This window comes from Engystomops pustulosus, chromosome 2, assembly GCF_040894005.1.
Source record: "Engystomops pustulosus chromosome 2, aEngPut4.maternal, whole genome shotgun sequence".
Classification (NCBI taxonomy): domain Eukaryota; kingdom Metazoa; phylum Chordata; class Amphibia; order Anura; family Leptodactylidae; genus Engystomops; species Engystomops pustulosus.
This window is the reverse complement of record NC_092412.1, coordinates 26,673,456-26,688,180: the sequence shown is the minus strand read 5'-3', so window position 1 is coordinate 26,688,180 and position 14,725 is coordinate 26,673,456. Positions and strand designations below refer to the sequence as shown.

At 40.8% G+C, this 14,725-nt stretch overlaps 1 protein-coding gene across 2 annotated transcripts in view; it reads left to right on the top strand.

Annotated features, from left to right (window-relative positions):
* The window catches only part of NOX4 (NADPH oxidase 4), a 151,739-nt gene that overhangs the window by 46,228 nt on the left and 90,786 nt on the right, over positions 1–14,725 (top strand). For both annotated transcript variants that reach the window (XM_072134091.1, XM_072134090.1), the window contains exons 7-9: positions 6,820–6,892; positions 7,900–7,980; positions 12,322–12,553. In XM_072134091.1, the coding sequence (XP_071990192.1) occupies positions 6,820–6,892; positions 7,900–7,980; positions 12,322–12,553 (386 nt within the window). The remainder of the gene's footprint in view (positions 1–6,819; positions 6,893–7,899; positions 7,981–12,321; positions 12,554–14,725) is intronic.

Here is a 14,725-nt window from a genome sequence, read left to right as displayed (position 1 = left end):
AAAATACCCCTTTTATTTTCTCCCCTCATAATGCGGTATTTGCTATTGATTCCCAATTTTTAGTGCCTCCTTTTATTTAGTGTCTCCTTCCCCCACTTATAATTCCCCCCTTTACAACAATATGTAATATCCCCCCCTATGTCGCCCATCAACTAACAATGCCAACCCCTTCCTGTAGACCTCCAGATATTGGGCCACATTTACTAAGAACAGTGTAGCATGTTCTATGTGCAGTTACCTGGGTAGTGTGCAGGAGGCGCCATATTCAGGATTTTTGGCACACCTTTAACATGGGGCGTGTGACACATTTCTGAGTGAGTACTGGAACGCCCATTTCAATGCAGAATTTTGTGTTGCATCAAGTATAGTGTAGTGTGCCCCACAATTGTGTCTCGGACACTTCTTAAAAGCAGGGGCTTTAGTACATCTGGACCAGTGTGTCTTTGGGGGCCACCGTAGTTGCAGCAACTAAAGTGTATAGAAGTCGCCATTGCACTGATGGCTGCCAGATGCTACAGCGAAACGAACATGGGCACTACTAATGGGAGTCTCGATATCACTAATGGGTGATGGGTGCAGCGCCGTGCCTCTCCAATCATGACAGTGGCTGAAGATTGCCAAGAAGAGGACTCCACTATGTCCTCCCGATCCCATTGAAATAAATGGAGCAGAAGGATGTATGCTAGGCCTGCCGCTCCACCCATTAGTGATAATGGGAACCCTGTCCTCCTAATTTCTGGGGACCCTGTTATCATGATTGGCAGGAGTCCCAGCTGTTGGAACCTCCCTGTTTAGGATGTTTTCCTCTTTCCTTGGATTGGTAATAACTTCCTGAAGTTGGGGCAGCCACCTGGTAGACACAGCTATGTCTTCTGGGATCCCCTCTAATCTCCAGAACAGGGGTCACTCCTCTTACTTCAATGGGAGATACTGCCAGAAGTCACTGGGTAGTTTTTTTACTTTTTGGTTTCCATTATCTCTGGTGAATAAAGGGTCCAGCACAGGATGTTATTTATCATGGTGATATTCAGCTGCCGGACACTGGCCAAAGATGGCAGCCAAAATTAATAATGTTTTGACCTTTCTAAAAAAAAAAATTGGCAAAATGTAGCATTTGGCAACAAGAAATAGACTGATACAAATCATAGTAATTCATTATTATAAGTTTCTTATCTGCCAATACATAATCCATTAATTTCACACAGAAAATGAATACTGCATAAAACAGCCAAAAACCCTTGGCTGCATCCTCTAGAGAAGTAATCTTCAACCTGTGCTATCAGGACATGCCAGAAGTTATATAAAATAATATCGTCTGGCCTCTTATATACAAGAATATAACTACTATAACACTGCCCCCTATGTACAAGAATATAACTACTATAATACTGCCCCCTATGTACAGGAATATAACTACTATAATACCTCCCCCTATGTACAAGAATATAACTCCTATAATACTGCCCCCTAGGTACAAGAATATAACTACTATAAAACTGCCCCCTATGTACAAGAATATAACTACTATAATACTGCCCCCTATGTACAGGAATATAACAACTATAATACTGCCCCCTATGTACAAGAATATAACTACTATAATACTGCCCCCTATGTACAAGAATATAACTACTATAATACTGCCCCCTATGTACAAGAATATAACTACTATAATACTGCCCCCTATGTACAAGACTATAACTACTATAATACTACCCCCTATGTACAAGAATATAACTACTATAATACTGCCCCCTATGTACAAGACTATAACTACTATAATACTGTCCCCTATGTATAAGAATATAACTACTATAATACTGCCCCCTATGTACAAGAATATAACTACTATAATACCGCCCCCTATGTACATGAATATAACTACTATAATACTGCCCCCTATGTACAAGAATATAACTACTATAATACTGCGTCCTATGTACAAGAATATAACTACTATAATACTGCCCCCTATGTACATGAATATAACTACTATAATACTGCCCCCTATGTACATGAATATAACTACTATAATACTGCCCCCTATGTACAAGAATATAACTATTATAATACTGCCCCCTATGTACAAGAATATAACTACTATATTACTGCCCCCTATGTACAAGAATATAACTACTATAATACTGCCCCCTATGTACAAGAATATAACTACTATAATACTGCCCCCTATGTACAAGAATATAACTACTATAATACTGCCCCCTATGTACAGGAATATAACTACCATAATACTGCCCCCTATGTACAAGAATATAACTACTATAATACTGCCCCCTATGTAGAAGAATATAACTTCTATTATACTGCCCCCTATGTAGAAGAATATAACTACTATAATACTGCTCCCTATGTACAAGGATATAACTACTATAATACTACCCCCTATATACAAGACTATAACTACTATAATACTGCCCCCTATGTACAAGAATATAACTACTATAATACTGCCCCCTATGTACAGGAATATAACTACTATAATACTGCCCCCTATGTACAGGAATATAACTGCTATAATACTGCCCCCTATGTACAAGAATATAACTGCTATAATACTGCCCCCTATGTACAAGAATATAACTACTATAATACTGCCCCCTATGTACAGGAATATAACTACTATAATACTGCCCCCTATGTACAGGAATATAACTACTATAATACTGCCCCCTATGTACAAGAATATAACTACTATAATACTGCCCCCTATGTAGAAGAATATAACTTCTATTATACTGCCCCCTATGTAGAAGAATATAACTACTATAATACTGCCCCCTGTGTACAAGAGTATAACTACTATAATACTGTCCCTATGTACAAGAATATAACTACTATAATACTGCCCCCTATGTACAAGAATATAACTACTATAATACTGCCCCCTATGTACAAGAATATAACTACTATAATACTGCCCCCTATGTACAAGAATATAACTACTATAATACTTCCCCCTATGTACAAGAATATAACTACTATAATACTGCCCCCTATGTACAAGAATATTACTACTATAATACTGCTCCCTACGTACAATAATATACTACTATAATACTGTTGTTGTATAATATAGAATGATTTCTACAGATATATAGGATTTCCCATTTCCTAGCAGCAGCTCTCCGCTTCCCCCGCAGATGTTATGGAAATGATTTGCTTTTATCAAGGTCAGCTTTATATCCGCACTTGGCCAAGAAATCTTCCCAATAATTAGAATATCCCTCATAATCAGAAAGTCCTTGTCTGCCGGGTAATTGCACTGGAGCACATGACCCTGTTGTCACATTCAGGACATGCGGCCGGTGTCAGCGCTGCAGTGACTACCATCCTTCATTGTAATTTGCATCCTGTAAGCTTATGGGGGCGCTGCATCATAACTTTACGTATACAATCTTTGTGTATGTATAATGTTCTCATTGTATGAGGCTAAAACCAAAGCATTAAACCTTTCCTGCCCCCGTGGCTAGTGGCTGGTGTTTTGTGCATGAAGGTTGTTGTAGACATTCCATGCAATGAAAAATTATTAAAGGAAATCAACCTTCAAAATCCATCATGATAAACCAGGGACATTACTCATAGATCCAGGTACCAGGACCATGGTCATCTTTTTATGTTTCTTATCCATGGCCTCCTTTCTTTCTTTTTAAAGTCAACCTTTAAAATTATGAGCTAATGAGCAAGAAGGGCTCTGGGGGGGGGGCGTTTCCCAAAGTGCTGCAGACTCGCAGGCTGTTACAATGAGCAGAGTAGACCTTACCCAACCTCCTGCTCATTCCCTCCTCTCCTTGCCTTTGCAATGTAGCAGGAGGAGGAGAGACCCCCAATTGAAAAGATATCATGGAGGGGCTCTGAAAAAAATCACAGAGCCCTTCAGGCTAATTAGCATAATTTTAAAAGTTTATTTCCGAATGAAGGAGACCATGGATAACAAATATTAAAAGATTTCTACTATCTCGGTGCCTGGATCTATGAGTAAGTGTCCCGTAATGATCATTTGATTTTGATTGTAGTTTTCAATCAAAGATGGTTGCACCAACCTCTAGTTGTTCGGAAACTATAACTCCCATCATACCCTTCACTTCCTGTCCGTGACCCACCATGAGGTTCCCCTGGAGAAAAGAGTCCTACATAGGATACTAGCAAAGGGAGATTGTCCAACTAGGTTGAGCCTAGAGATGAGCGAGTATACTCGTCCGAGATTGATGCTCGTTCAAGTATTAGCATACTCGAAACGGCTCGAGTATTTCCCCTGCTCGAGATCGAGCATTTAATTAAGACAGTGAAGAACACAATGAAAACAGTGAACACAGTGAACACAGGATCATTTAAGTGAAGAACACAGGGAAGAACACATTGCAGATGTTTCCGTACATCTGCTAACTTATCCGAAGACATGCGTGCAGAACGGTGTTCTTCACAATAGTATGTGAAGAACAATATGTGTGAAGAACACATTGCAGATGTATGGAAACATCTGCAATGTGTTTTTCACACATATTGCAGATCTGCAATGTGTTCTTCACTGTGTCCTTTCAATGTGTTCTTTCAGTGAAAACATCTGCAAACATCTGCAATGTCTTCTTCAGTGTTCTTCTTTCAATGTGTTCTTCCAGTGACAAATGCTCGAGTCTCCCATTGACTTCAATGGGGCTCGTTATTCGAGACGAGCACTCGAGCATCGGCAAAAATTTGTCTTGAATAACGAGCACTCGAGCATTTTAGTGCTCGCTCATCTCTAGTTGAGCCCCCTCTCTCCTTGGACCCGTAGCAGCTGCCTGTTCTTCCTGTATAGAAAGTCGGCCATATTGTATAGATCCTGCTACAATATACCAACCACGTGTGTACATAGTGTTCCATCCATACTCTTCCAGGCCTCGTTTCATGGATTTCTCAGCAGAACACAGCAGGGAACTGAACATCAGAGTGAAAATGATATTATTATCAGCAACAGATAAAAACATAAAAGAGCGGAGCTCCCCTTTTAACTCCAGCCCCTCCCGGCTGTGTGACTGATAATAGTCTCCCCATGAATTCACACGTATGAAGATTGTGTGGAAACCTCCTACCGTCTCATGGCCGGCTAATCTAGACCTAGTCTTATATATACCAGAAGTATACAGGTGTATATACTGTGTATATAATGTGCTGTATACAAGCAAATCCAAAACCTTCAGATATTGAGGTCACTGGGAGTCTATAAAACCATTGGAAGCCTAAACATGGACGATGATAGAGGAAATCTAAATATGGTGCATAAGCTTTCCCCACTAGTAGCAGGGTCTGTATACAGTATATCGGCAGGTGGATACTTTGCACCTCATATGGTGCTTTCTCCAGATGCCCCTTCATCCTGTGATTAAGTAGTCCTGCCCCTGCTCCGCTGCTCTTACCCAGAGGCCACCAGGTTTCAGTACAACCTGCAGCGCACCCTTCCCACTCCTTCTAGGGTCTGCACTTTCCCTGCAAAATTTGCTGCAACTAACACTTGTCTAAGGCACCCTACTCCACAGGAAGTTGCCTGAGCAAAAGGTTCCTAATCGCCTATTGTTTTTGCAATTTGGGTTCTACAATTTAGTTGTATCAGAACCTGTTCTTCTGCCCTAACTTCTGCCTGCATAGGCTGCTGGGGGCTTTGGGGCGGGATTATTAAAGCCCCTACAAGCCCGGAATCACTTCCTACATAAGGTACTAGAATCAACCATCTTGGGCAATGGGGGATTAGCCTGCCTTTTCATGAACTTCAAAGGTCCTGAAATTGCTCTTGTGTACACGCGTATCGAGACTAGGAACAGATTCCCTTCCGTGAATTCTTAATTCCTGTATGGAGGTAAAAGTGTGAAAACCAGGGGACCACTTAGACAACATTCTTCTGAAGTAGCCCAAAACCAGTTCAGTTTAGTGTTGTAGAAGGTCTACACCTGTTTTGGGGCAGCATGGTGATTTAGTGGTAAGCATTACAGCCTTGCAGCGCTGGGGACCTGGGTTCAACTCCCAGGTTCAACATCTGCAGGCTTCTGTAGGGTTCCAGGGTTATCTCAGTGTTTGAATGGGTTTCCTACGGGTCCTCCGGTTTTCTCCCACACTCCAAAAACATACTGGTAGGTTGTTTACCATGGGGACAGGGACCGACTTGGCAAGTTCTGTGCAGCGCTGCGTAATCTGTGTGCACAATATAAATAAAGAATTATTATTGCATGGTACTGCCTTGAATGGGACGTCTTTATATTTTCAAATGTTGGGATATTTAAAGGGATTGTCCACTTTCAGGAAATAATTGATATTGTTTGTGTAATGAAAAGTTATACTATTTTCCAATATACTTTCTATATCAATTCCTCACGGTTTTCTAGATCTCTGCTTGCTGTCATGCTATAGAAAGCTTCTATGTTTACGTCCAGTGGATAGAAATCTGTCCATTACCTTGTGATGGTGCACAAACCGTTTGTAACACACGGCTCTGATTACTTTCTGTGATACTAACAGCTTGTGCACCTGTGTGCCCATCACGAGACCATGGACAGATTTCTGTCCACTGGAAGTGAACATAGAAGCTTCCGAAAGAATGACAGAGATCTAGAAAAAGATTATTACATTACAGATTAGAGCAGATTCCGATAGTAGAATCCTCATGTTAGGTTTCCTTTAATAAAGTAGGACGGAATCTAAATGGCCAATACCTGGGGACTTAATAATTATTTTGCGTCTGAATTTCCCCCCTATATAGAGACCAGTTACTCTTCTTGTCTCGGAATATCATCTGTAAAATGTTTTCATCATATTCTTATTTTCTTTTAGTTCCGGGAGTTACTGGCATCTTGATGGTGCTCATTTTATTTCTGATGTCTACAGCTTCCACTGCATCGATAAGGTAAATGACCTGTAGGTTGCTCATGGCTTTAACCTAAAAAAAAGGATTTTTAAAGAAAATCTGGTTTGCAATGTGCATCCGGCATAGCTTGTACTGTACAATGTGGTCATTATATACTTGTGTGTGATGTACGGAGCTTCTGCAGGCTCCATAGTTTGCTCTAGAAGAAGACATCCTAAAGGTAATGGACATCACGTGGTAGAATATGGCCACATAGACTTCTATAGGTGCCAGCTTCAGGATCTAATCAGGTTTACATCCTTACCTTGGATCTCATAAGGTTAAGAACATAAATTTCTTATGATACCAGTTCAATACATTGGGGCTTATTTACTAAAGGTCCCGCGGCCGCATTTTCGGTGGGTTTCTTAACCTTTCAGGGATCGCGTCGGGGATTGTGTCGCACGCAATCGTTTTGTGTCACAATCGTGCCGGCTTTCGGCAAATCGGGGACGGTGGCGTTGGACTGAGCGCGGGATTTAGCAAGTCAAATTGTGTCGCAAGACAATGCACTTACATGCACCAGGAAGAAGAAGGTGAACTCCGGCGGACCTGAGCGGGGAAGCGACACATGCAGGATATCGGGCGCACGATCTTAGTGAATCGCGGCACAGCGCATTATACACGGACAATGCACTTTCTGTGAACTCCAGTGGACGGGTAAATGTGTCCCATTATGTGTGTTGTCACAATGTAACAGTATGTAACTGTATTTGTTTCAATATCCCTGAGCTCTGGGAACAAAAGAATTTCCCCCCCAAGGGATCAATAAAGTTATATTGTATTGTATGACCATTGAAGCAAATCACTGGTCTCAGCAGTGCTGTAGATGGCACAGGACTGTTGAGACCAATTATTCACGTGATGCTCATAAACAAATCCCGGCAGAAGCCTCTGACTGGTGCAGCGTGATTTCGACCCCTCGTATAACTTCTTATATATTCTATCATGGTAACATTTTTTTTTCTAAAATAAAACATATAAATCTTTTTATGTTTCCTCTGCAGGGCGTCTAATTTTGATATCTTCCTACACACGCACAACCTGTTTTTTATATTCTATGTGCTTCTCTTGGTCCATGCCTCAGGGTAAGACTAAAAAAAAACAACTAATTTTTCTTATCTTTATGATTGACCCTTTGCATCAATTATTATTACTATCATTTTGCTTTGTGATTTTATACTGCATTTGTCCTATTGGTTCTGGACCGATTCTGGCGTCAACTTTTCTGTTTGCACTGTCTTTTCTATGTCTCTGTCTCTGCACTTTGACACAAGAAGGGAACGTCAATGAGTTGTCCCTTACCACCTAGGTTAAGGGCGAGGCAAGTAGGTAGGGACAACTGGTAGGGGATTTAGTTTCAGGGTTCACTTTTTCTGTCTATTACCTGTCCATTACCAGATTCTGCATCACAGTACATGTTGTTATATGGCACATCCAGAAATCCCAAAACCTTTACCAATAGCCAATAGCCAATTGCAAATGCAGACGAGTTTGCCTTGTATTTTTCTTTTAACAAGTGCACAGTGCACTTCTGCTCATAGTGCATTTTCCCAAACATCTATTTTTTTATGACAAAAATATTTACCGACTTTGCTCTACTTGAAGGGGTCTTACTGAATGATATAATAAAGGAACTTTACCATGAAAATCCATCCTGATAAACCAGGGACATTACTCAGATCCAGGTACCAGGACTGTTGTAATCTTCTTATATTTGTTATCCACGTCCTGCTTCCTTCTAAAATCTTTTAAAATAATGCTAATGAGTGAGCTTTAAGGGCTCTGAGGGCATTACCATAGCCCCTCCATGCTGTAGATTCACCGGATGCTACACTGTGCACTTCAATTGTGTGAGATTACAGCAGGCAGAGGGAGGGGGAGTGCTGAGGGAGTAGGGGGAGTGGAGACAATTTAACATTCCGCGAAGCTGCAGCTTAGATGGGCTCTGTTAACACCCCCAGTAGTCCTTTAGGCTCATTACCATAATTGTAAAAGATGATTTTAGAAGAAAGGAGGCCATGGATGACAAATATAAGAAGATTTTCACAGTCATAGTTCCTGGATCTATGAGTGAGTGTCCCTGGTTTATAATGATGGATTCTGATGGATTATTTCCTTTAAAGTTCAAAACAAAGAAACATGACTCGGATGTGTCTCCCAACCAAGTGTTTCCTAAGCTTCCCAATTTTTTTTTTACCATAGAACGATCTAGGAAAACAAGGTTCCCTCTTCTTCAGGAATCGGCACTCTAGATAAGTGAGATAAATGTACAGGACAATCTATAGATTAGATCTCCAGAAGATCAATAATTCATAGAAAGTAAAGCAGTAGTTTAATGCCGAAGATTAAGACATGGGATGGAGGTTTCCAGAGGGGACGTCGGCTCAGCTCTTGTCAATGAATTCACAATCTCGTGTGCACCGTAGCTTTAAGGGATAATCATTAATAATTAATGACTTAAAGATGTACTGCGACACAAAGTCGTTTATTAAGCGAGGAGATAAATTAACGAATGGTGGCTTCACACTCAATCTTCTAAGTGTTGGATCATCTCAGCTCAGTGGATCCGTCACGTATCCATGTAACGAGTAACAACATGACAGTAATTGTCTAGTAACCGGCAACATAGACATCGAGAGCTGAGCTTTACCATCCTACAGCTTTCTGTGTTTTTTATTTATAGAGTATTTTGTTGGCATTTACTGGATTACACAAAATTGTGCCCGAAATGATTATCTTAATTTTTATATTTTTATAATATAAATATAATATAAATTTTATATTTTTAGATTTTAATTGATTTGATATCAGTTCTAGAGGACACTTCCTACTTTGCATGGGGTCGTCAAGTATCAGGGACTTGTAATTCCTCCATTTTATTAAAGTAGGGCATTTAGGTTCCATAACATTTTGCCTATTGTGTCGTCTATGTTATATGAATTTGGTAAAACACAAGGATATAAAATTGGCACCAGGTGTAGAATCGAGATTTCATAGTTCATAGCAAAGATTGGACTGCGCTCCCTTGATATGGTGTTGGGTTTGGCCTCTAAAGATAAAATTTTCCAGGGTTAGTTTCCTCTTTAAAGGGGTTGCCCATAAATGAAAGAATCATTAAACATGGCTGGTGGGGGTGGGGGGGGGGGCTTTAAAAATAACAAAGAGATTATACTTACTGCCACCGGCACTTCACTCTCGTGGCACCACCTACCACATCCAGGCCTCTGTATAAAGAGGATGGTGCTACAGCACTGACCACTGCTGGGTGCCTACTACACACTGAAACTAATGCCATAGCAGGCACGAAGCTGTGGATTGGACAGGAGCACCGGCCTCTGGAAGTGGTGGGCGGTGCTGTGGGAGAACTGGAGGAGGTAAGTTTAAGCTCTATGTTATTTTTACAGCCCCCTAAGTTATGTATAACATCTTTTTAATTCCTGGACAACCCCTTTAATACTGTTTCCACTATCTTTGGACAATATCCTTCTGCCAACAATGAGGGGAGTCCTGCTGAAGGACACATCACTCTATAGCAAAGGGTAATAAGGTAAATTAGGATGGCTCACCCTCTACAAGAACTTTTGAATGAATTGAAGTTTTCCAGTCCTTCCGAACCTCAACATCAGAGGAAAAATAGAGATACCCTCATACAAATAATTAATATAGAAAATCTTAAGTTTCTTTATCGATGGCTTCTCGTTTCTTTATCTATTCCTCATACAAATATAGCAAAGCAAGTGCAGAGGTAGTCACTTCCCAGTAGCAACAGGAATGAGGTCAACCAGGGTTTGGCCTGTTCTCCATAAAAAAGCCTCATGGTACTAAATAAAAAATTATTATTGGAATTATTATTATTATTATTGTTACTATAGGCACTCAGTATATAGGGGGATTTTCTTGGGATTTTGTGCCAATTGACAAGGAATTGCCAAGTTTATTTAGAAATTTTTAATTTTATGGAAAACCTTCAAAGACAAGTCAACCTAATGGTTCCCATACACGCAAGAGCTAATATGGACGTAGAGCTATCGATGGCCAGGGTAGGGTTGCAGTAAAGCGCTCTCTGTTTTTAAAGGGGATTTCCCTTCCTAGGAAAGAGGAAGAGCTTTAAAAAAAAAAAAAACAGGGAAAAAAAATGATTGTACTTTGGGTCCTTTAAAATCTGAATTGCGTATGTCCCCTTTTACAAGAATGAAGGGGGGGGGGGACTTCAAAGGGAAAATTTCTTCTCCAGATTGCCACAAGTAAAGCAAAATAAAACAGTTCCCCCGACATAATATTTTAGTTTCCCAGAATAGATTTTAGAGAAAATTTTTAGGCACATGAACTTCTGGGGTGAAGCTGTGACGGCTGGTGCACCTGTTTTCTTCTTACTACACCTTAGTTCTGTGGGATACAATAAACACCTTTTAAAGGGCCATTGCCGTGTAGCAGACGGAACAGCCCCACCCCTAGTGCACTGAGGACCTAATTTCCATAAAGGTATAAAGTGAATTTTTATTTCCAAAATGAGAGATCGATGGGAAACGAGAAAGGTACGGGGTGATCTGGGACTTTGTAGACTTCCTTTAAAGAGGACCTGTCCCCTAAATTTTCGGCACTTTGAGCTGCTTACTAAAGTAAGCAGCTCCTAGTGCTTGATCAAACGCCGCAGTGTTAGAGTGACAGCGTTACCGGAAACCTCCGGTAATCTAACACTGCGGCGGGCACAGTGTAATTGTCGGACAGCTCGCAAAGCTGTCCGATGTATTCATGAGGGGGCGGTCCGAGCCGCTGCCTCTTCCCCGGACCGCCCCGCTCGCTCCATAGGCCTGCAGTGACTGACAGACGCTAGGCGGCAGTCACCGCCCCTAGCCACGCCCCAACCCCACCCCCTCATGAATACGTCAGACAGCTTTGCGAGCTGTCCGACAATTGCATTGTACCCCGCCACAGTGTTTGATACGGTTACCGGAGGTTTCCGGTAACGCTATCACTCTAACACTGCGGCGTTTGTTCAAGCACTAGGAGCTGCTTACTTTAGTAAGCAACTCCTACTGCCGATAAATTGGGTGACAGGCCCTCTTTAAAGAGAACCAGAAGAAGTTTCTGGTTCTCTGTGGCTCTGTGTAGGAACGGAGGCAAAGACAACTTATTTTTAGTTTAAAAAAAAAAAAAAAAAAAAATTGTAGATTTAACTGTGAAGTGTTTTTTTTTTTTAGCGAGTGGGTTTAAAGAAAATCACAACAAGGTTTGTTGAGTCTCAAATGAGAAGGTTAACATCAACTTGCCGAGTACACAGTGAACTTTTTATAAGAAATTTAAATCCCAAAACACTTGTTCCTTAATCACCTGAGTAACCCGCGTCTCAAGCCCTCTCAAAATCGCGGTAATTAGCACTTGAGCGTTCCGATTCCAGCCCTCATCTGTCTTTATTTCTCTTTTAGAGGTGTGTTAAAATATCAGACTAATTTAGAAGAACATCCTCCTGGCTGCCTTCAGCTAAACAAAACCATGAAGTATTATGCTCCACTTACCGAGCCTAATGGAGAGACATTTCTGCCGAATATGGAGAAACTGGCACCAAGTCCTTCTCAAGCGCATGGAGAACTTTTAATTAACGATAGCACACTTAGTATATGCACCAAAGACCCCGCATTTGAACCCCATTTCCCAGAGGTAAGTGTGTTGATCATTTAAAGTTCTCTACTGGAAGTACTTCAGACATCAAACTGATTAATCAGGAAAACATTTGGAAAATTCTTATTCTTATCAGTTGGATGGAAATCTATAGTAATTAATAATAATAATACCTTTATTTATATAGCGCACACCGATTACACAGCGCTATACAGAGCTTTCCAAATCAGTCCCTGTCCCCAATGGGGCTCACAATCTAATCAACCTACCAGTATGTTTTGGAGTGTGGGAGGAAACCGGAGGACCCGGAGGAAACCCACGCAAACACAGAGAGAACATACAAAATCTTTGCAGATGTTGACCCTGGGACTTGAACCCAGATCTCCAGCACTGCAAGGTTGTAATACTAATCACTAAGCCACCATGCTATATAATGAAAGCCACAATGGAAATTATAGACCAACAGCCACATAAAAAAGCCTCACCTGGTGATCTGAAACTACAAATCTTGACCAGATTGCCGATTCATGCACAGGGGCGTATCTAAATACTCTTAGATCCTGGTGCAAAAATGTTTCACAAATACAACTAGTGATAGGTTCCCATACAGCCCTAATAACTACATGCCACTTTGTTTCCCTTATATCCCCAAAAATCAACTTTATGTTATCCTACCTGGCATCAGTGGGGCATGCCCTGCTTGGCCAGCCCCTCCCATCTACTCCTACCATGCCATATGCCTCCTCACTATTCAGCACTTCACGTCGTGTGACTAGGGTGATGTCATCTAAGGTCCTTTACCCTGTAACATTTGCAAAGTCTACCCAATGTATGTATCTGATCGCATGAGATCCCAGTCTCCATCGTCTTATACTCCTGCCCATCATTCATGGAGGCTGCTGTGATTGCATGTGTTCACATACATACATGGGGTAGATTTTGCAAATATTGGGTAAAGGACATCCCCCATTTCACATGAGGTGAAGTGCTCAATGATGTAACAGAACTCTCTCTCTCAATGTCCCTGCAAGGCACTGTGTAAAACATATGACACATCTTTTTCCACCCCTAATAATAAGTTAACAGAGCTGTATATGTCTGTAGTTGAATATTGGCAGACGGTCCCTAAGTACTAGTTCCACGTAGCAGTATGTCCTAGCAGTGAGACCTGTCAATCAGGAACAAGGAGGCGGGGCAATGCAAGTAAAATGTAATATGCAGGACTCCATTAGACTCATCTCAGGTGAGTTGTATATAAGTTTACAAACATATATTTTTTTTAATATTGCAGCCATGGAATATTGTTATTGTCTTACAAAATTAGGGACATAGGAAGAGGAGAGTCAGGGGTCAATTTCACTACAGGCAGTCCCCGGGTTACATACAAGATAGGGTCTGGAGGTTTGTTCTTAAGTTGAATTTGTATGTAAGTCGAAACTGTATATTTTATAATGGAAGTTCTAGAAAAAAAATTTTCTTTTGCCCCAGTGACAATTGGAGTTTCAAAATTTTTGGTGTAATTGGACCAAGAATTATCAATAAAGCTTCATTACAGACATCTTACAGCTGATCATTGCAGTCTGGGACTATAATAAAGCATCCAGAGAGCTTCACCAGAGGTCACAGTGGGCAGAGGGGTCCGTCTGTAACTATGGGTTGTCTGTAAGTCGGGTGTCCTTAAGTAGGGGACCGCCTGTATTATATTCTTACCAAATGAAGAATCCACTGTGATCATGCAGTAAGGCTCTGTAGATTCGGACTACCTCCAGTATAATGCTGCAAAATTCTTATAATTTATGGCTTGATGTTTCTCAAGTATTTCAGATTGAACCGACTTTCTGTTCTTGAGGTCAAAAAGTTAATTTGGGAGCTTACGAGGAGCATTTTACAATCAGATAGCTGAAATGAGGTCTTTTTAGAAAACTTCCTTAAGTCCCATTCCACTACTTCAGATATTGTTTCATCATTTATTACTTATGAGAACAGATTAGTTTAAAGAAGTTTTGGGTTATAAATCAAAGTGGTAAAACTTTTTAATTGAGGAAATAAGAGACGACCCCTGGGGGGTTATGTCAGCGTGGGATCAAATGTTAACTTCAGGTTACACTTTATCAGGGTCTACTATATTAAAGAACTGTAGAAGTATTCTAAGAGTTAAATTTAATTGGTAATTGGAAATTTCATATCTGAACTGTGGTTGATTAAAACTGG